We start from the raw sequence: 19947 nt of genomic DNA on the forward strand, positions 1-19947 counted from the left end.
TGCCCCATATTTGACCACGTCCCCTGGATGGGGAGACCTGGTAGCACTCAGAGGAAGGATAGCAGGCTACCAAAAAGAGACTTGATACCCTATGAGCATATACAGGGGGAGGAGGTCCCCCTCAGTCACAGTCATAGGAGAGGGGAGTAAGGGGAAAATGGGAGGGAGGGAGGAATGGGAGGATACAAGGGATGGGATAACTAATGAGATGTAATATGAATGAATGAATAAAAAAATAGCAACAGAGAATGGGCATGCAGAGTCAGGATGCAGCCTGTCCTCTGGCTACTGGGCATGCACAGGGCACTCTGAACTGCAGCCTGGAGCTTGGGAACAGGAACTACCAGACAGTGCACAGCCCAGAGGCAGCAGCATGCTTTGTGGAGGCTCTTAGGCTGCCACAGGGACAAACAGGTCTTCAGAGGCAGGACCCAGGGAGGACAGCTCAGCCCACACAGGACTGCAGTTAGTGTTAGCTTTCACTAGACCCAGGCTTGGGGAACCCCAGGAACCAACAGACCACAGACTCCCTGTCTGAGGAGACACCCAGGCTGTGAGCTGGAGAGAGAGAGAGCCCTTTCATTACCCCAGCTCCCATCAGATGATCTTACTTCTGACTGATGGGTTTCATTTGAAATGGGACTTCGGAGCTGGGCATTGTGGCAAGCTGTATAAGACTTTGTGATGGTTTGGATAAGAATAGCTCCCATAGGCACATATATTTGAATGCTTAGTGACCAGGGAGTAAAATTGTTTGAAGGGATTGGAAGGATTAAAAGGTGTGGCCTTGTTGGAGGTGTGGCCTTGTTGGAGGTGTGGCCTTGTTGGAGGTGTGGCCTTGTTGGAGGTGTGGCCTTGTTGGAGGAAGTAGGTCACTGGGAGTGGGCTTTGAGGTTTCAAAAGCCCATGCTAGGTGCCCCAGTTTCAGTCTGTCTCTCCCTCCCTCTCCTCCTTCTCCTCTCTCTCGCCTCTCAGTCTCTCCCTGAAGATGAGGATGTGTAGCTCTCAGCCACTGCTCCAGTGCCACGCTCCCCACCATGATAATAATGGACTAACCCTCTGTAAGCCAGCCCCAAGTTAAATTCTTCCTTTTATAAGAGTTGCCTTGGTCACAGCAAGCAATAGAACAGCAACTAAGATAGACTGTCTCAAAACACACACACACCCTCCCCACAAAATGAGAAGCCAGGGTTTCTGCAGCTTGTTGGTTTAAGAGCTGGTTTTTTAAAATTGGAAACAGGAATCCTGGGTAACAGGAGGTCAAGAGGACGGCTGAGTTCCAGGCCGAAGATCCAATAAAAGAACCTTACCCCTTCTGTTGTAGGGAGGGAAGACAAAGCCTTGAGAGGCCTGGGTGTGGCCTCAGTCCCCAGGGAGAACGGTGATGGCCAGTCCACCTCCTGACCCATTCTGTGGAGCCAGGCCACCCTTTGCCGGAAGCATAGATGTGGACAAATGAGCATCTCAAGTCAGTTTTGTTAGGACACATGGGATGACAACAGGAGACCCTTGGCTTCTGAATGAGAAGGAGCCGGGGGTGGAAGGAAGCTCAGCCCAGAAGCTGGAAGCAAAGAACAGAGCTGGCATCTGGGCGGCTGGTCATGCCTCATTGAGAGCCTTGCACCCAGCCTCTTCCTGCGCTGTCCACGTGCTTCACAAGTCTAACCATGGCCAAGGCTACACTGGGTTTAAAATTAGAATTTTGGTCTGTTCCTGATTCTCCCATCTCCTCATTATATCCATTTTGGCTTGATCATCATCTTCCTCAAAAAAAATTAAATAAATAAAATAAAAAATAGCAACACCCATTTCTGAGTAATTGTAAGTGGTTAAAGGAACTGAACATTTCCTTAAGATTTTTTTTTTTTCTTAACGAGACAGGGTCTCTTTCTTGCACGGCCTAATTGACCTGAAACGCAATGTAGACCAGGCTGGCCTTGAACTCACAGACATCTGTCTTCCTTTGCTGCGGAGTGCTGAGATTAACAACAGCAGGCATCACCATGCCTGGCTCAGGATTGCCGAACAGCTCTCCCACTGTACGACCTGCAGCAAATACCACACCCTCTTGAGCCTCAGTGTCCCCGTCTTTACACACAGCAGCAGCCACTTCCTCCACAGGATGCGATGGTTGACTAAGTGTTAAAATAGCTAAAATTGGCTCGTGTCTATGATCATCACTAGGTTTTACCCAAATAACAGCAGAGTCTGGGTTTTGCTGGAAAACAAGGTAATAAATGGGAGGGGAAATTAGAGCTCTCCCAGGAAATATCTGATGGGTCAAACTCCATCCAGGGCTTCTACTTAGCTGGGTGTCCATCTGGCTTCCCGCGGTCCTACTGCTCTTAGCATTTTTCTTTCAACACACAGAGGTAGGATCCATTGCCACCCTAGATGACTCTGGGTGATAAAGAAAGAAATTCAGGTGCCTTGAATGGAATCCTCGCCAGAAAGCGAAACAACCCTGGAAGTTAGAATTACCCTGAGGCTGACGATGACTCTGGGAGGGCGCCTCCTGGCATCAAAACTAAATTAGATCAAGGTACCTCCACTCCTAAATAATTCCCCACGATTACAGAAGGCAGCCATGGATCCTGATGGCGGGTGAACATCAGGTGACTTACACACAGAGCTTGCAGTCCCATCTAATCGCCTCTCTACAGTGCTGCAGTCAGGCAATTATGCTAATGGGACTTTAAAAAAAAAATCACCTTTCTGGTCTGGGATTGGGAGAGCTTGAAACAGAAATGTGAGCAGTGAATTCTTCCTGCAGCAGAGCCTGGGCTCCATGTCTGATTCCAAACGGAGCCCTTTGACAAGAGGGGGAGAAACCCCATTATGTCGTTAGGATTAAAATGGCCGCATTCTCATTTCTCCCAGTCTTTACACACACTGTTGGGTCTCATCACTCTGAGAAGCAAGCACATCGCAAAGTGCTAATTCAATTCGCTGGTTTAGCTTCCAGGCAGGGCTCTGGCCATAGGCTGGGGCACTGTTACACCAGTGAGTGTTTCTGATACTTCAGTCAAACACAAGAGGAGTGTGGTACTGTACTACCACTGTGATGAAACACCCTGACCAAAGCAACTTGTGAGGAGAGGGTGTATTTGGCTTACACTTCATCATCGCTGCTCATCACTGAAGGAAGTCGGGACAGGAACTCAAAACATGACAGGAATGGGAGGCAGGGGCGGATGCGGAGGCCATGGTGGGGTGCTGCTTACTGGTTTGTTCCCATGGCTTGCTCAGCCTGCTTTCTTATTGAACCCAGGACCGGCAGCCCAGGGATGGCCCCACTCACAATGGGCTGTGCCCTTACACGTCAATCTCCATAAGAAAATGCCCTACATGCTTGCCTGCAGCTGACCTTATGAAGGCATTTTCTTTTCTCTTCTTTTTTTTTTTTTTTTAAATTTCATGTGCATTTGGTGTTTTGCCTGGATATATATCTGTGTGAGGGTGCCAGATCCTCTGGAACTGGAGTTACAGACAGTTGTGAGCTGCCATGTGGGTGCTGGGAATTGAACCCAGGCAGGTCCTCTGGAAGAGCAGCCAGTGCTCTTAAGCAGTGAGCCATCATCTCTCCAGCCCCATTAAAGCATCTTTCTCAATGAGGCTCCCCTCTCAGATGACTTTGGCTTGTGTGAAGCCAACATAAAACTGTGCGGCACAAGAATCCCACACAGTTTGTTATCATTTACTATTCGTTTGTTTATTTCCGACATAGACCCCCCCCCCCCCGCCCCAGGCTGGCCTCAGACTAGTCAGATCTGAGTTTTCTGCCTCCATTTCCCGAGGGCTGGGATTACTGACATGGACCACCAAGTTTCTGAGGCGCTAGAGGTGAACTCTAGAGCTTCTTATGTGCTAGGCGAGCATTCTACCAACCGAGCCACAAGGGATGAAGTGATGGGTTGGGACTGTCTTCGCCTAAGTATATTAAAAATATCACAAAGGACGTACTTACACTAAAAAGTGGTTACTGCTTATACAAACGTTTTAAAAACCAGGCATCTTGTATTTCATCTGGCAACCTAACCCACAGCCCCTCACATCACCAGCTAGCCTCCTTCTCTCCCTAGTCTTTCTTCTATGGGCACACGGTCCAGCAAATCCCTATAGCCAAGCAGAAGCCGCCCCCGTCCCTCACCTCTCACCCGTGCTGTGCAGATACTGGCCATGCGCTATGATCATTATTTTTCTGGTGTTGTTATTTTTATTTCCTGCTCATTTCCTAAGCTTCTGGGAGCAAAAGAAAAGTTACAGCTATCACTCCCTCTGCCTCCTGGCTGCATCTCTTTCTCAAACTACCTCCAGTTTCTGCCCGTGTCTCAGGGTAACTTGCAGTCTTCCTGGGGCCCTGCCCGCTCCCCCCTGCCATTCTCGCTTGCTTCTTTATTTTATTTAGTTCTGTTTGAACTTCTGTTCACGTGTATGAGCGTTTCCTCTGCATGTATGTCTGTGCACCATGTGCACTCCTGGTGTCCTTGGAGGCCAGCGGAGGGTGTGAGATTTTCTGGGCTTAAGAGTTCTAGATGTGGGTCCAGGGAATTGAACTTAGGTCCTCTGGAAGAGAGTCAGTGCTCTCAACCACTAGGCTCTCTCTGGCCTCACTTTATTTCCTGCGACAGGGCCCCTCTCACTGAACCCGGAACTCACCCACTGGCAATGCTAACTGGCCTATAAGTTGAGTTCCAGGGATCCACTTGTCTCTCCTGCCCAAGTGACAGGACTGCAGGTGCTGGCTGTACCTGGCTTCTTATGTGGGTGCTGGGGACTGGAATTCGGGTCTCCAGCGTGCACAGAAAGCACTTTACCACTGCATCTTTTCCCCAGCCTCAGAAAGAGGCTGTTCATCCTAGAAGAGGGCTGGAAACATACCCTCCCACAAACGTTTCCCTTCAGTACCCATCCAGCAGATCTTTCATGTCTGGCTAAACCCTCCTGGGCTGTCTGTCTGTCCTGGACTATGCCTCCAGGAGAGCCTATTGTCTTTTCCTTTAAATGTATCTCCCTCCTCCAGATTACAGGTTTCCCCTGGCCAGCATCACCCTGACCAATGCCTCCTGCAGAAGCCCAAGGTTCTGGGCATGGGATTCAGGGCCCTAAGCGCCAGCCTTCCTTCATTTTCCTGCCTGTGGCTGACAGCCTGCCCAGTGGTGCTCAGCTGTTGGTTGTGAGCACATGAGGCTGTAGCACGCTTTTGCATCAGCTGTCCCCTCATTGGCTGCTTTTAGAGGTCACCTCTTAAGCTTGGCGGTGGTGGCATGCGCTTTTAATCCTAGCACTTGGGAAGCAGAGGCAGGTGGATTGCTGTGAGTTCGAGGCCACCCTGGTCTACAAGATGAGTCCAGGACAGCCAAGGCTACACAGAGAAACCCCATCTAGAAAAACAAAAACAAAAAACCAACCAACCAAACAACAACAACAACAACAACAAAGAAAGGCCACCTCCTTGGGAACCACCCTTCTATTCAGGCTAACACCAGGGCCCACAGCCCCCTCCTCTGTCTTTTTTTTTTTTTTTTTCTTTTTGGTTTTTCGAGACAGGGTGCTGGGATTAAAGGCGTGCGCCACCACGCCCGGCACCCCTCCTCTGTCTTAATAGTTACTAGCTTATGCTCAGTATTTAATAGGAGGGACTCACACATGGGCCATAGGGAGGCTCCCTAGGAGCTCTGCTGACATCATAGCCTGCCTGTTTCCCTAGCACCTGGGAGCAGCTCATAGGTCTGTTCACCTTTGTCACCAGCCCTCAGCTCAGCAACTGCTCAGAGGGGGCCCCATATCGTCGACTCAAAGAATCCATAAGCAACAGGGGAGAAGCTACAGAGGAAGAATCAAAGCCCGGAAGCCTGACCAGACTCCCACAGGACTGCTCTTTTCCAAGCCTGTCCTCCCTGGGAGCCAACATCGCTCACCCCCTCCTCTGTGCTCAGCGGCTCATGCCAGTGTTTAGTTCCCGGGACCCCATCAAAGCAGAAGTAGGCTTCTACTTTATTCGCTCTTCTCCCTCCTCCTCCTCCTCCTTCTTCATCTCTCCCCATCACACCTGTCATCCTTGCTCTAGGAGTCCTGTGAGCCTGAGCGTACATCCAAGGATGCTTCGGGACCTGGGTTTTTCTTTGTGGTTGTTTGTATGATTGGTTGGTTGGTTTGTTTTGTTTTTCAGGACAGGGTTTCTCTGTATAGCCTTGGCTGTCCTGGACTCACTTTGTAGAGACCAGGCTGGCCTCAAACTCACATTGATCCACCTGCCTCTGCCTCTCAGAGTGCTGGGATTCCAGGCATGGAATTACAGCTGCTTATCTCTTTTTTTGAGACAAGGCCTCCGGTACCCCAGGCCATCCTGGAATTCTCTATGTAACTCAGTAACGACCTTGATCTGATTTTCCCGCCTTCCCCTCCCAAGTGCTGGGACCAAAGACATGTACTACTATGCCCACTGAATATGATGCCTGGGGGGTGGGGGGGCGAACATGGCGGCTTTGTGCATGCTAGGCAAACACTCTATACCAAGCCATGTCTCTAACATGCTTTGAATCTCATTTCCATTAACAAGGAAGGGTCTGACTGCCCCGAGCCTAAGTCATTAGTTCTTTTATTCAGCTGTAGCCACAGTATGCAGAAGGACGGTGATGTGGCAGCGGCCACAAAGACCTAGATTTAGAATCACACAGGCATGGCTTTGAATTACTGGCGCAGCTATTTTTCACGCCGCATGATCCTGTGCAACGTTCTCACACTCTCTTAGCTTCCATTTCCTTATATGCCAACTAGAAATACACAGTGCAATACAGAGCTTCTTCAGAGCTTGTTGTGAGAATTAAGTGAGCGGACACACAAGCACCCGCCAAGGCATTCAGATTTGTTCGTCTGCATCCACAAGAGAAATGCAGGAACTTCTGGTACCTAACAGTGTCCCATGATGAGAGTCCATCGGTGGAGGTGTGCACGTAGGGCCTGGGCTCATCCGTTCCGCCCACATTCGCTGAGCGCATAGTGGGCTCTCTCCCTTCTGTGTGCTGGAGCCCTTGCTGAGGGTGGGAGGTGATCCCTGTGCCCGGGAGCCCCCAGCACCAACCGCGATCAGCACCATGAAGGAACCCTATTAGGTACAGGTGTGTAGGGAAAGAAAGCAAGGGGAGGCTGCTCTAGGGAAGTGACATGCAACGGTCACTGGGAGAAGCTAACCAGGCCAGAACAGGAAAGGACAGACCAAGATGTTCTGGAAGCAAGTTGGTGTGCAGAAGCCAGGTCTGAGGAAGGACTGTTGTTTATCAGGAGAAAAGGGGAAATGGCACAGAGTGAGGCTCGGAGGTTCTGACCCTTCCAGCTCCCAGGCCAGTCTCTGGTGAACTCCTTTGTAGTCTTGTTTGTTTGTTGTTGTTGGTTGTTTGTTTTTTTAATCAGCCACCCAAATACACCACAAAGCCCCTGCAAGCTTTTCAGCAGGGTTGGGAGGGATGTGATTGGATCTGTGTTCTGCCAATCTTTCTTTTTTTAAAAAAGATTTTATTTATTTATTTTATGTATATTGAGTGCTCTGCCTGTGTTTATACCTGCACCTGCAGAGGGCACCAGATCTCATTCTAGATGGTTCTGAGCTGGAAATTGAGCTCAGGACCTCAGGAAGAGCAGACTGCTCTTAACCATTGAGCCATCTCTCTAGCCCCCTGCCAATCTTTCATGAGGCACCAATGGGCAGAATCCACAGGAGAAGGGTACAGAGGCGGGGAAGTAGCTTGATGCTCACGGAAGCCTGGGCAAAGGACCACGGTTCCTACTGGGCTGGAGGAGGCACTGGTGTGAGGATACAGCAGGTGAAGCCCTGAGCTCCTGCACTTGAATGCTATGGGCATTCAGAATGCTGTGTTCTGAACCCAATGTTTGGAACATTACAGGCGGTCAGATTCTGGGCGTCTTATCTTCCAGCTGGCCAAGGGGTAAGATGGAGCAGCCCAGAAAAATCAGGGGAGAAACTGGGAGAATGTGATGAGACAGAAGGGAGCAGGATTGTCCCCAGAACCACTCACGGCCAGAGGTTGGGGGAGATGAAGGCACAGGAAGATCCTTTAGTGTTGCCAATGGGGAGGTCACAGATGGTCTTCCAGACAGCCGTTAAGAAAGATGCTAAGGGCTGGGGTGTGTGGCTATTGGGAGAATGCTGGCCTAACATTCCATAAAACCTTGGGTTTGGTGCCCAGCATATCCCACAAAGCCGTGCATACACACAAAGCAGACGGAAAACAATCAGGCTAGGGCACACTTGTAATCCCAGCACCCAGGAAGGAGGTGCAGGTAAGAGGATCATAAACTCAGAGCTGTCCTCAGTTACAGCATGTTTGAGGCCAGCCTAGGCAGCATGAGACCCTGTCTTCGAGAAATGATGGCAGACTATAAGTTGCCTTTCATGGCCATTCGCACGAGACAAAGGACCTTCGGTGACTAATGTTTATGTCACCAGGGTGATATTACATTGTGTGGTGGGATTTAAACCAAAGAGACTGGTTTATTAGCTTAGAGACATCCCTCGAAGTGCACAGGATGTTCCTTTCCAGTGACGGTCCAGCCCTGTCAACTTTATGCTTCTGTTTGCACGTAGAACATATAACCCTGGCCGATTCCTCTTATAGAGTCTGGACCATAAGCCTTGTTGGAAGCTCCCGACAGGAGGACATATGTAGATTTTGCATACACAAGTGCTGATGATGCATTTGGTAAATCACTTCAGACGTGTCCCCGGGGAAGGTGCCGAAGGCTCTGTCGCCCCTACAGATGGAAGCTGGCAAGGAAAAGCCAGGTCCAGATTGAGATCCGTGAGACACATGTGAGAACAGATTGGAGGGGAACAGGGTAGCTATGGGAAAACAAAGAGGAGGGTCTGCAAGGCTGGCATGCTGTACAGCTCAGCACCTGGGAAGGGGGATGCTGGGAGGAGGAACCAGAGCAAGGATGCTAGAGCAAGCTCGTGGACCAGCCTCCTGGTGCATGCTTCTGTGCAGAACTGGTTCACGCCCTTGTTGTTGTTTTTAAACCAGCTTTCTATTTGCATAGTGACCCAACTGGGTTCCTTCCACCCTACTCTGTAAACATCTTCCTCTTGGCCAACGTTCATATAATTGCTGCTTGACCTAAGAATGGGGCTGAGCATTTGGCTTCTGTGATCTCATAGCCTCGTCCTAATCTCTCCGTGAGACAAGCCTTACCACATCCTGGCTGTGCAGACCTCAACAGTGAGGCTCCAATGAATGAAATGACATCAGATCACACCGCCGGCAAATAGTTCAGCCCAGATATGAACGCAGCTCTCTTTCTCTGACCTCAAAGTTTATGCTACTCTCAAGAACATTCATGAAGACCAAGCAGTCCATCAGGCAGGTGGTGGGGTTGTCTTCCTTCTGAGAGTCTGGCATGGCCTCTCTCATGATTTCAGACTATTTGGATTTACTTGGCTTTTAGGTTCGTAAACTGTCCTAATTGTGTCCCTGCTCTGTGATATGAGTAGGCGTGGTGGTATTGATCTATCATCTTTGCACTAGGGAAACTGAGGCAGGAGGATTGCAAGTTTGAAACCAGCACGAACGAAGTAGCAAGACCCTGCCCCAAGCCAAACCAACAAACCAAAAAATTGCTTCAGGAGACAAATTTGGCTGGGCGTGGTGGCACACACCTTTAATCCCAGTACTCGGGAGGCAGAGGCAGGTGGATCGCTGTGAGTTCGAGGCCAGCCTGGTCTACAAAGTGAGTCCAGGACAGTCAAGGCTACACAGAGAAACCTTGTCTCAAAAAAGCAAAAAGCAGAACAAGGAGACAAATCAGAAACTATTTACAGTGTCACCATCCATTTTGTGACGCTACAGTCTTGTGATAACACAGGCAGCGAGAGACAGGTGCTAGGTGGACCCACCCACCCCCCTCACCCAGGGTATCCGATGGCAGGATGGTATCAGACAAATACTGAAGGAGAGACAGTAGCCTGCTAGGAGGACACACTGCTTGTGCAAACCCACGAGAGCATGAAGGAGCTGAGAGCCTTGGAAGCCTCCCTCATAGGGTGGGCTGAAGCAGGGGGAGTCCAGCAGGGCTTCAGGGGAGATGACTAGGAAGCTGCCGGCATTCCTTGGGTTCTCTGAGCACGTCACCACAAGCTGGGCTATGTTCAGGCATCCGCACTTAGACGTGATGACATCACTAAAAGGTGGAAAGCCCCCTTTAGATCAGGACTGGATTTTTTTTTTTAAGGGACATCCATTAGGCTTCCTTTGGGTCTTAAAAAAAAATTAATTGGGACTAGAGGCATAGCTCAGAGCTTGTCTAGCATTCACAAGGCCCTAGGTTCAATCTCCCAATTCAACACACACACACACACACACACACACACACACACACACACACGAGACAGACATTTATGTACTTAGCACTCCAGTCAAAAAATAAAACCTTACCTAAATGGACGGCCTCTTGCTACCACCCATGTCATCACCCTCTGCCTCCCCGGGGTAAACACTCTGCTGAAAGGTGCATTTATCATGCCTCTGCACGCTTTCCGCTTCTACATCTGTGCATACTCCTGTGATATATGGGTATTTGGTTTTTCGTGCTTGAAGAATCCAAATGAATGATATCAGGCTGCGTGTTCCTCGGCATCTTGCTGTCTTCTCCCTTCCTCAGAGATTCACAGACCTCTCTAGGCCTCCCCATTGCAGCGGAACATTTCTCAGAGCATCCACAATGTATCTGTGTGCTCTGCAGCTGGCCGCAGGCTGCCCTGCAGCAGTGAGCAAGACCCTCACAAGGTGTGTCACCATAGGGGTGACTGGACAGCTGGGTGTTTTTCAGTGCTTCCAGGCTGTTCTCCAGAGCAGCTGTACCCATTTTCCCCTTCTGGCATGGGTGTTCTCCACACTCCATATGCTGCTGTCCCACTTTTGTTTGGGGGGCCCATCTGACAGGGCCGATCTGATGTAGCACTTTTCCAGGGGCTTGATCTTGTGTCTCCTTGGTTACGGTAAAGCCCTCTTTGCATTTGTTTAACGAGCGGTCCTGTTTTCTTCTGCCCATTGCCCCGAACACACATAGTTTGAGTTCTCTTTGTAGATGAAGATGTCCTTGAACTTCTGATCCTGGGATTACAGGGTTTTGCCAGCACATCTGGTTTACATGGTGCTGGGGATCAAATGCCAGGCCAGCACCCCACCAGCTGAACCACACCCCCAGCCTTCTCCCTTTTCTTCTGAAAATTGGTTTGTGGGAGGCCTTTGTATATTTTGCATTTGACTTTCAGATATCTTCTTTTGATAAACCCAGGGTTTGTGTTTTAATCAAACGCGTCCATCTTTCCCTTTTGGTCTGTGGGTCTTCAGGAAATCCTGCCCTCTGATAGGTTTCTTTGCTTTAGAGTCTGAGCCTCACTGTTTGGTTCAGGCACATGGCCTAGCCCTACACAACTCAGGCTGGCCTTAAACTCGTGGTATCACGGTCCCCCCCTGCCTCAGCCTCCCAATTGCTGGGCTTAACTGAGTGAGACATCATACCCAGTTTCTTTTCATATTTAATTTTTTTGTATACCTGAAACTGATGAATGTGTGAAACATGGGTTCCATGTCTTTCTCTTTCTAATGTGGACGTCCAATTGCTCTAACACCATTTATAGATTGTTCTCTTTCTTCCACTGACCCCAAGCACCGCTTCTGCCAAATATTAAGTTTCCATACATGTGTGAGTCTATTTTTGCAGCCTCTATTCTAATCCACCGGCCTATTTATTTACTGTTACTCAAACACCACGTGTACCTCTTTAGGCTCCTCCCACGACTTCCTGAGTGCAGATCAGTGTCTGAATCTTTACATCTTCACGGAAGAGACATGTATGTGATGGTTTTGCAAGGTTTCTGGAATATTGTCCTGGGGCTCTAAGAACTCCTTTTTTGCAAGAAGAGGAGATAGATCCAGAATGGAGGTGTCTTACCCAGGCCACAGCATTGAAAAGCGTTGGGCTTTCAAAGCCGCCTGGTCCATCCAGGGCACATCACTGGCCTGCATCTGACATGCACTACTTCAGAGCGATGACTGCCTGCTCTTTTGGGGCTCAGATTCCCTTTTGCAGAGGCTCTTTCTACACAGAAGTGAGAACTCTCAGTAAGGTAGGCATGTCATGTCCCAACATCTGAGGCTTGGGCCCAAGTGCAGTCCATAGTCCAAGGTCAGTTTCAAGAGCCCTCTGTCTCGGGCCCTACTTGGGCCCAAGGCACAGCTTGAGAGGACCCAGGCTTCCCCCTGGAATTACAAGCGTCCTCCCGCCCTCCCGCCTCGAGAGGCAGGAATGCGCAAGATCAGCTTTCAAAAGAGCCCGGCTGCCTTTCCGGGGAGCTCCCAGGACAGGCCCTTCTTCAACGGCCAAATTAACTGGTTCTGTCTGTCCGACTGGGAGAGCAGCTCCTACTAAAAATAGCGCCCTGCACCCGCCCGGGCCCGCGCCACCGCCTTGGGAGCTCGAGCCCAGACGGCACGCGGAGCCTGTGGGGAGCGCGGGCACCCCAGGACCCGACCCCCCTCCCCCGGCCCTGGCCGCGTGCGCAGCGCTGGCGCCACAGGTGCCGCGAAGGGTGGACGGTCCGACGCCGGCCGGGATGGGCGCCGGGCGCTCGGCCTCCCGAGCGCTCGCCTGGGCCTCCCTGCCGCTGCTGGGGCCTCCCGCGGGCGCGCTCTGCGGGGACACGCTCTGCAGCCGAGGTAAGGCCCGGCGCGCGCCATCGCGGGCCCCCGCCTCCTCCTCGATCCTCCCCTTCCCGGCCACTCGCGGTCCCCCGGGGCTAGGCGGGGCTGACCCAGGCATCCACCGGTTTCGGGGACAGGAGCCAGGCGAACTCTGTCAACTCACCTGCCCTAAGATCAGAAAAGTGTTCGGGCCCCCTTCTGGTCTCAGTGTTTCTGTCGCGGACAACGGGGAGATGGAATCTGTGTGGGCCAAGGAAGTTGGGGAGACCTACTCCGGAGTTTATGCGGATGGGGGTGCTGCAGTCCCTTTCTCAGGCTGTGTGGTCCCTGCCTTTAAGACTGAAGTTGGAGATGGTGCTGGACGGACGAATGGGAAAGTTTTAAGGGTTCAGCGGGAGGAGGACGATGTTAATAGAAGGGGGCAGTTAGAGGGTGACCGAGGAGTTAGGAAAGAGAAGCCTTGGTCATCTCTGTGACCCTGGACGATAGCTAGAGAGGCGGGGAAGGACCTAGAAGGGCGGGCTGAGGCCATGCGTGAGAGCTGGACCCGACCAGAGGAGGGAGGCGTGTGGCTCCACCTGGATCCGGGCCAAGCCCGGGCGGGGGCGAGCGCTGGCAGCTAGGGGTTCGCCCTGCCCATCCGGCCCGGCGGGTGGTGGAGATGTGGGGTCGATTGACCAAACAGGTGCGCCCCCGCCCCTCCCCGTCCGCCCCCACTGGGGCCCGTGGGCGGGCGGAGCCGCGGCTGCCCGGCCTGCGATTGGCAGGGAAGGGCAGGCCCCGGGTGGCCCGGCGGCAGAGAGCCGCGGCGCCGCGGGAGGCGCGGAGCCGGCTGGAGCTCGCTCCAGCCCGGCCCGCTCCGCTCGGCCTAGGCAGCCCCACGGAAACTTTCCTGCCGCCGAACTGGCAGCCCAGAACTCTGCGATCCGGAGAGTTGGTGGCTACACGATCCTGGCCCTGGGCTGCCCCGACTCCTCAGCGGCCAGGCCAGCACCTAGAGGTAATGGCTGAGCACCGCGGGCCAAGTTGAGGGTACCCTAACACCTGCAGGAATCCCAGCAGGGTCTCCTTGACGACCCTGGGAACCTGCAGAGGTACAGGACCTAAGAGTGCGCCTCCGCCTCGCTTTATTTACTTCTCTTTTCTGCTCTCCCGCAGGACCTCTGAGCCTTGTCAGACTCTTTAAACTTTGCCATCTTCTGCCTCTCATCTGGGACCGCAGCGAGGTGCAGGGCTGACGCTTTTCTCTGGGAAGGAGAGTGCAGGTGTCACCAGGAAAGCACCTTCAGCTGGGGTCTACGGGAGCTGGGGTACAGGGTTCTTCAGTCTATTAATCCCAGAGGCTGCCTGTGACAACCCCGCCCCCCTCCAAACTTCAGACCCTGTCGCAGGCACACACTGTTCCTCCTGTGTGTCCATCAAGTTTCGGGATGTTTGTATTCACTCTTAGCTAGTGCTGTTACCAAGGACGCAGGTGGACACGGAGATAGAGACGTTGCTCTTCTTTTTTGGCCAGCTTCCAACCCCACCCTCCACTAACAGAACACACCTTGAGCTACATACCTACGGCATGGGGAGAGAGACACAAGCAACTTGGTTTCCAGGTCCCAGGCTGGTGAGGATTTCAAGCTTTTCTGGGTTTGGCGCTTTTGAGCTTTCTGTGATATTTGTGTGTGTGTGTGTGTGTGTGTGTGTGTGTGTGTGTGCGCGCGCGCGCACCCTGCTTTAGCCCACCTCCGTCAGCCTTGGAGGGCACAGTAGAGGTTCACCGCAGTTTTAACTGTCAGTGGGTCACCAGTGAGAGTCATAAGGGAAAACATTATTCTTCCTCGTGTTAACTCCTTTCTGTTTTCTTGACCTAAACACCGTGCACCAGAATTAAGCAGACCTAACACCCAGCTCTAGAATCTAAAGAGTGTGAGTTCAAATCCCAGGTTCTGCTGCTCACTAAATATGTCTTCCTAGCCTCCCCAAGCGTAAGGGATCCATACCAGGAGGATCGAGTGGGGCTTTTATGAGGTAAGGCATGAAAGGCACCTGCTCACAGGGGTCAGAGAAACCCAGATCTCCTGGAAGTTGAGCTTTGGTGCCTATGGGACTCAGCATCTGCGTGCCTCGGTTTCCCCTCCTCTCAGGAACAAGTAAACACACCAGCCCTTCCCCACCCAGGCCGTTGAGAAAGGTGCACACACTTCATAAGGGCAGATGCTTATAGGTCCCAGATCTCAAATGGACCCTCTACTTTCCTCCTCAGCTGTCAACGTGTAGGGAAGCTAGGCCTTTGAAGGTGGAGGTGACTACTGTGCATTCTGAGGAACAGCAAAGGGCCCAGCCAACTAGCATGCAGGAGAGGTGGGCCCAGTCGATGCTGCGCCTGCGCCAGTGTTTCTGCGCTGCATCCATATCTGGTACACATCCTAGTCTCTTTAGCTCAGGTGCTCCAGGGATGGGAGCTCTGGAGGCGATGGTATTTTGACTGGTCATCTCTAGTCAGCTAAAACATTCTTGCTGTCCAGAGTGGAAATCTGTGCCCTGGTTATTTCCACCCACTGAATGTTGGCACAGACCTTCAAGCGTCTCTCATTGGCTCAAGTACTCTCTATGGCCCCTCAGTCCTGGCTTTCTGTGCCTTTTCTTAGGCACTCCAGGTAGTGGAACTGAGTTTGGCAGTGGCTACAGTACCATTTATTATTTATCATGTATCAGTCCTGTGCTGGAGACATTACACACTTCATTGTGTTGCATTCTTTTGTTTTTGTTTTGGAGTGTGTTTTTTTTTCCCCCAAATGGGTTCTCTGTGTAGCCCTGGCTGTCCTGGACTTACTTTGTAGACCAGGCTGGCCTCGAACTAACAGAGGTCCGCCTGACTGCCCAGCTTGTCATTGCATTCTCAAGGGAACCCCTATGAGGCTGAGGCTTTCCTCATATATTACATATAAAGAAATGGGCTTAGCATGACGAAGGGACTTATCAAAGGTTATACAGTCAGTTTAGGGTTGCATCCTAAACCCAGCAATACCCCAGACAGTCTTGTTACTTTTGACCCTGTTTGAATGTGCTTGCCATGGCTCTGTGTGTGTGTGTGTGTGTGTGTGTGTGTGTGTGTGTGTGTGTACTTGTATCTAGGCTGTTATATGTGCCAGGATGCTTTTATCACAAGCACCCAGGGTACCTGTTGAAATGCAACTTTCTTATCTCTGCTTCTGACCTCCTCTACCACGGCTCTCCAGGCTCTCCGCAGAGCTTAGCTTGAGAACCGTCACCCTCAGGTTCTCTGAGGTGATGGAAATCAGGGGATAGGAGGCAGGTCAGAGACAGAGGGGAGTCCAGTGACTTTCAAAGTGCGCATGCGTAAGGGCAGACCGTTGATCTCAGCTTTCTGGGAGGACTGGCACACCTTGCTGAGACCCTGGAGCTCTGGTGTTCAGTTACAGAGGCAAGGCTGGAGAGGTGAGCCTGACCCCCTCCCTTTCTTCTCATTCCATTGTGGGCACCCTGGACCTTTCCAGCCAGGGGGCTCTGTGCCTGAGCCTCTGGAGGTGGCCACAGGGTAGATCTGTTTCCTGGTACTTTGATCCTCCCTGGAGGGCGTCTCTGGGGACTTGTTTCTTCTGAGGGCTGGGGCTATCTATGCTGGGAAGGGCACTCTCATATGGACCTTTCCAACGTCCCATTTCTGCCCTCCCAGCTCTGAGGCAGACAGAGCCTTGTTCTACCTGTAAACCCTTTGGTCCCTCTGAAGGCTCAGGGTTTTTAACACGCATTTTAGGAATGAGGTCCCTGGAGTCTGGGAAAAGCATATGAACATCGAAAGTCCATATATAGTATGGGAAGAATGAGCAGAGAATGGTAGAGCCAGGACTTGAACTCAGGGACTCCAAGTGTATACACAGGCCTTCTTTGCACTATGCCTTTCATGATTTTCCTGCCCACCTGATGTTGGCTTTGATGTTAGAGATCTTGCCGGGAAGCTGGAGGGCCTGGGCTGTAAGGCAGGTGGTGATCCTGGGAGTGTCCTTCATATCCTCAGGTTCCTCAGATGTAAAGGGGACAGAGGTAGGGCTGTTGAGCTAAATGGCTAAAGTCCTTTTACAGCCACAACCTCCCCTTGCCTCTCTTGAGGAAGAGTACCCTGATGGGTCCAGGGCCCGTGTGAGGTTGCTGACCTCAGAATCCAACAGGCTTTTATGCACAGGACTGCAAGGCAGTGATGATGGAAGTAACTGGGGTTCCTGAGTTAGAGCCAAAGGGAGTTTGGGGCTTTAGGACCAAGCCAGCTGGAGTCTCCTCCTCAGGCTGGAGTAGCCTAGGCTAAGAGGCCTGGCTGGGGGTGGGGGAACCACTGTATAGCACCTCTAGATTTCCTCTCAAATTACTACCTTCTTCTCCCTTCAGCCTTTTCCTACTTCTGCCCAGTGTCCTTGCCCAGTGCCCTAAGCCCTTCCGGGTGCAAGCGATCCCAGCCCCTTGTACCGTGCACACGGGCTAGTGCCTGGGGTGCCCAGCAGCCAGGCGCCTTGAAGAAGCCCTTGTTAGCTTCTACTCCCTGTCTCTGTCATGAATCTTGTTCCTCTTTGATAGTGGTTGTCTGTGCCCTGCCACAGCGTCAGAGCCTAAACCCTGGGCTATGGTGCGAGGCTTTGATGTTCATTTCTGCTCACTTCCCTCTGTTCTTCGGGCTTCCAGCATCCTGGTCTGTTCCTGAGGCTTCTAGACCACCCTTCCTTCTCTATTACTGTTTGACTGCCCAGCAGGGTCTCATCACTTAAGCATGAGCCACCCCTGCTTGGGACTGTCTCACGTCTGTATCCCAGGCTGGCTGTAGACTCTCTCTATGTAACTTAGCATGGCCTTGAACTCCTGATTCTCCTGCCTCCACTTCCTAAATGCTGGGATTCCAGGGACGTGCTGTCTTACCTGGTTTGTGCTGTGCCGGGGTGGAACCCAGGGCTCCATGTCTGCAAGGCTTCTGAGCCTCATCTTAGCCCTGGATTGCAGCTCCTATTATGATACAGACTTGCCTGTCTCCCAAGACAAGCCCTGGACTTCTGGAGTATGACAGACCTGGTGCGTCTCGTTTGAGTGTCCACAGGATGAGTAAGCCCAGCAAGGGCCTTCCTATGCCTGGCAACTGCTCATCCAGCTTAGCCAGTGCCCTGCCAATGCTCCTGGCCCAGAACATTTTCTTTGCGTTCTGCATTCTAGCGCAGCCAGACAGGAGCCTCTGTGTCTGCACTTGGGCTGGGCTGACCACTGTTGAGGGACAGACAGATGCTTTGGATTCATGGGCAGATGTCTGTGTCTCTTTAAGATTATTCTGAGTCTGCTACCTCTTTCTCTTTGTCTGTCTGTCTGTCTGTCTGTTTCTCTCTCTCTCCCTCTCCTCTGCCCCCCCTCGGTGTGTGTGTGTTGGGGGCGTTAAAGATGGAATTTGGGACCTTGTATGTGGAAGGCAAGTGCTCTGCCACTAAGCCACTGCCCCCCTTTTCCACCCAAGTCCTGAAATGCTTTTCAAAAAAAGTCCCTTCTGGCCCTATGGCATCTAAGATGGACAGGTATAGAAACATGAGTAGGAGAGCCATCTTGTCAGCCCCTTCCTGCAGGCTGAACTCCATGTCCCGAACGACAAAGTCCAAACCACCTTTAGACTTGAGAGAGCATTTGGGGCTTATGAAGTGTCTGCTGGGGGTTGGGGGATTATTCTAGGCTCATGGATATTGTCCTGGAGGCACCAGAGGGGGTTCACATGATTTTCTTGGGCTGTACAGCCTCCCTGGAAAGGTTTGTCTCTGTTGAAAGAGGGCTGTGGAACCCTAGAGGCCAGAAGCAAAGGCATAGACAGATTTATGCTGGGCACGGCATTTGTTTAAACCTCCTGACTTGTGAAGTCCATTCATCCGGTAGGACTGGCTTAACCAAGGCCTCCCTCAGTCTCCTGGTGACTTTCTGCTAAGGAAACCAAGGCTTTGGGAAAGGGGACACTTGGTTGGCTCACTCAGGCAGAGAGAGGCAGCCTTAACACCCCACCCCACCCCACCATCTCCCCCAATTTCTTGATCCCTTGGTTTTCAGTGGCACCTCACTAGGGGAGGGAGGCTGTTCGCAGGCGCTGCTCCAGGAGCACAGCCAGGGGTTTGTCTTTTGAGATAACCCGGTTGGGCCATTTTTCCTGCCCATTTTCCTCATGACGGTGAATGCGAGCAGAGGTGCTTTAGCTGAGGTAGGCCTGGGAGGATGGACAGTGCATGAGTGAATTTAGGGCTGGGATTGTAACCATGTGGTACAGTGCTTGCCTGGCATGCGTGAAGAAGCCCTGAGATCCCTTTGCAGCATGAGATACAAAAGCATGTAGTTAACACCTACACAAAGTGAGCTGGGTAGGAAGCTGGGTCCTGAGGGAGGAAGGTCTTGTCTCCTTGTAGGTTACGATGGCTGGTTCCCATTAAACACTGTCTTGAGGATACGGGGGGGGGGGGGGGGGGATAGGCGATAGACCCTGCACAAGTAGGAACCCTTGAAGTCCCAAGACCTGCTCCCCCCCCCCATCCCTGTCTTTGCTAATGAATGCTCCCCTCAGGTGCTTTGCCAGCTCACCCACCTTTGCACCCACAGGTGCCTCAGGGCTGACTCCTGTAGGTGGCCCCAGAGCAGAGCTCACGTATTAGATAAGGGCTGGGAGTGGGCACTGGGTGAAGGAATAAGGAGAAGTGTCCTTTCTCAGCCTTCGCTCTGATCACATCTGGCTGTCATGGAAAAATACATGACAACTGAGTCCACTAGGAAATGTCTATTTGCTCAGGAGCAGTGAGGACCCAGCCAGACTTCGTGGAAGCTGGCAGTGGTGGGAGCAGAGGTCTCAGGGCTTTTCTCGGCAAAGGGACTGTCAACACTGGCTGGCGCTACTTCCAGGAGGAGAGCATTCTTAAAAAGCTCCCCCCCCCCCACACCGCCGTCACCCCCCTGAGAGAAACTGGTGGGGTGTGTGAGGGATTTGTTTTTCGGTCAGGATGTGGGGAGTTAAAAATAGACTTCGTAATCCCTTGGGTTCGTGTCACACTTGAGGCTCTGCAGAGCCCTCTGCCTCCATTATCTCCCCTGAGTGGCTCTGTGGCTGCTGTCGAAGGGGGTGGAGGCTGGGCTGCCTGCTCCCGTGAGTACCCAGAGGCAAATGTGCACCCAGTTTCTTGCTGGACCTGGACACTGCATCCAGAGGTTAATGGCAGAATCC

The 19947-nt window shown here is 52.0% G+C and overlaps 1 protein-coding gene across 9 annotated transcripts in view; it reads left to right on the forward strand.

The window, feature by feature from the left end:
• DAB2IP (DAB2 interacting protein) overlaps positions 1-19947 on the forward strand; it is a 178387-nt gene that overhangs the window by 12418 nt on the left and 146022 nt on the right. For 3 of the 9 annotated variants that reach the window (XM_084798127.1, XM_084798125.1, XM_084798130.1), the window contains exon 1: positions 13509-13719. The exons of 1 other annotated variant lie outside the window; for it this stretch is intronic. Coding sequence is in view for 2 of the 8 variants with exons in the window: in XM_084798133.1 (XP_084654259.1) it covers positions 12632-12734 (103 nt within the window). In the remaining 6 variants the exon portion in view is untranslated. Of the gene's footprint in view, positions 1-12477; positions 12735-13505; positions 13720-13951; positions 14335-19947 lie in introns of those variants that run through there. 5 more of the 9 variants (XM_084798133.1, XM_084798134.1, XM_084798132.1 and 2 more) reach the window with 5 other exon arrangements.

This window comes from Acomys minous (genome assembly GCF_964271855.1).
Source record: "Acomys minous genome assembly, chromosome: 10".
NCBI lineage: Eukaryota > Metazoa > Chordata > Mammalia > Rodentia > Muridae > Acomys > Acomys minous.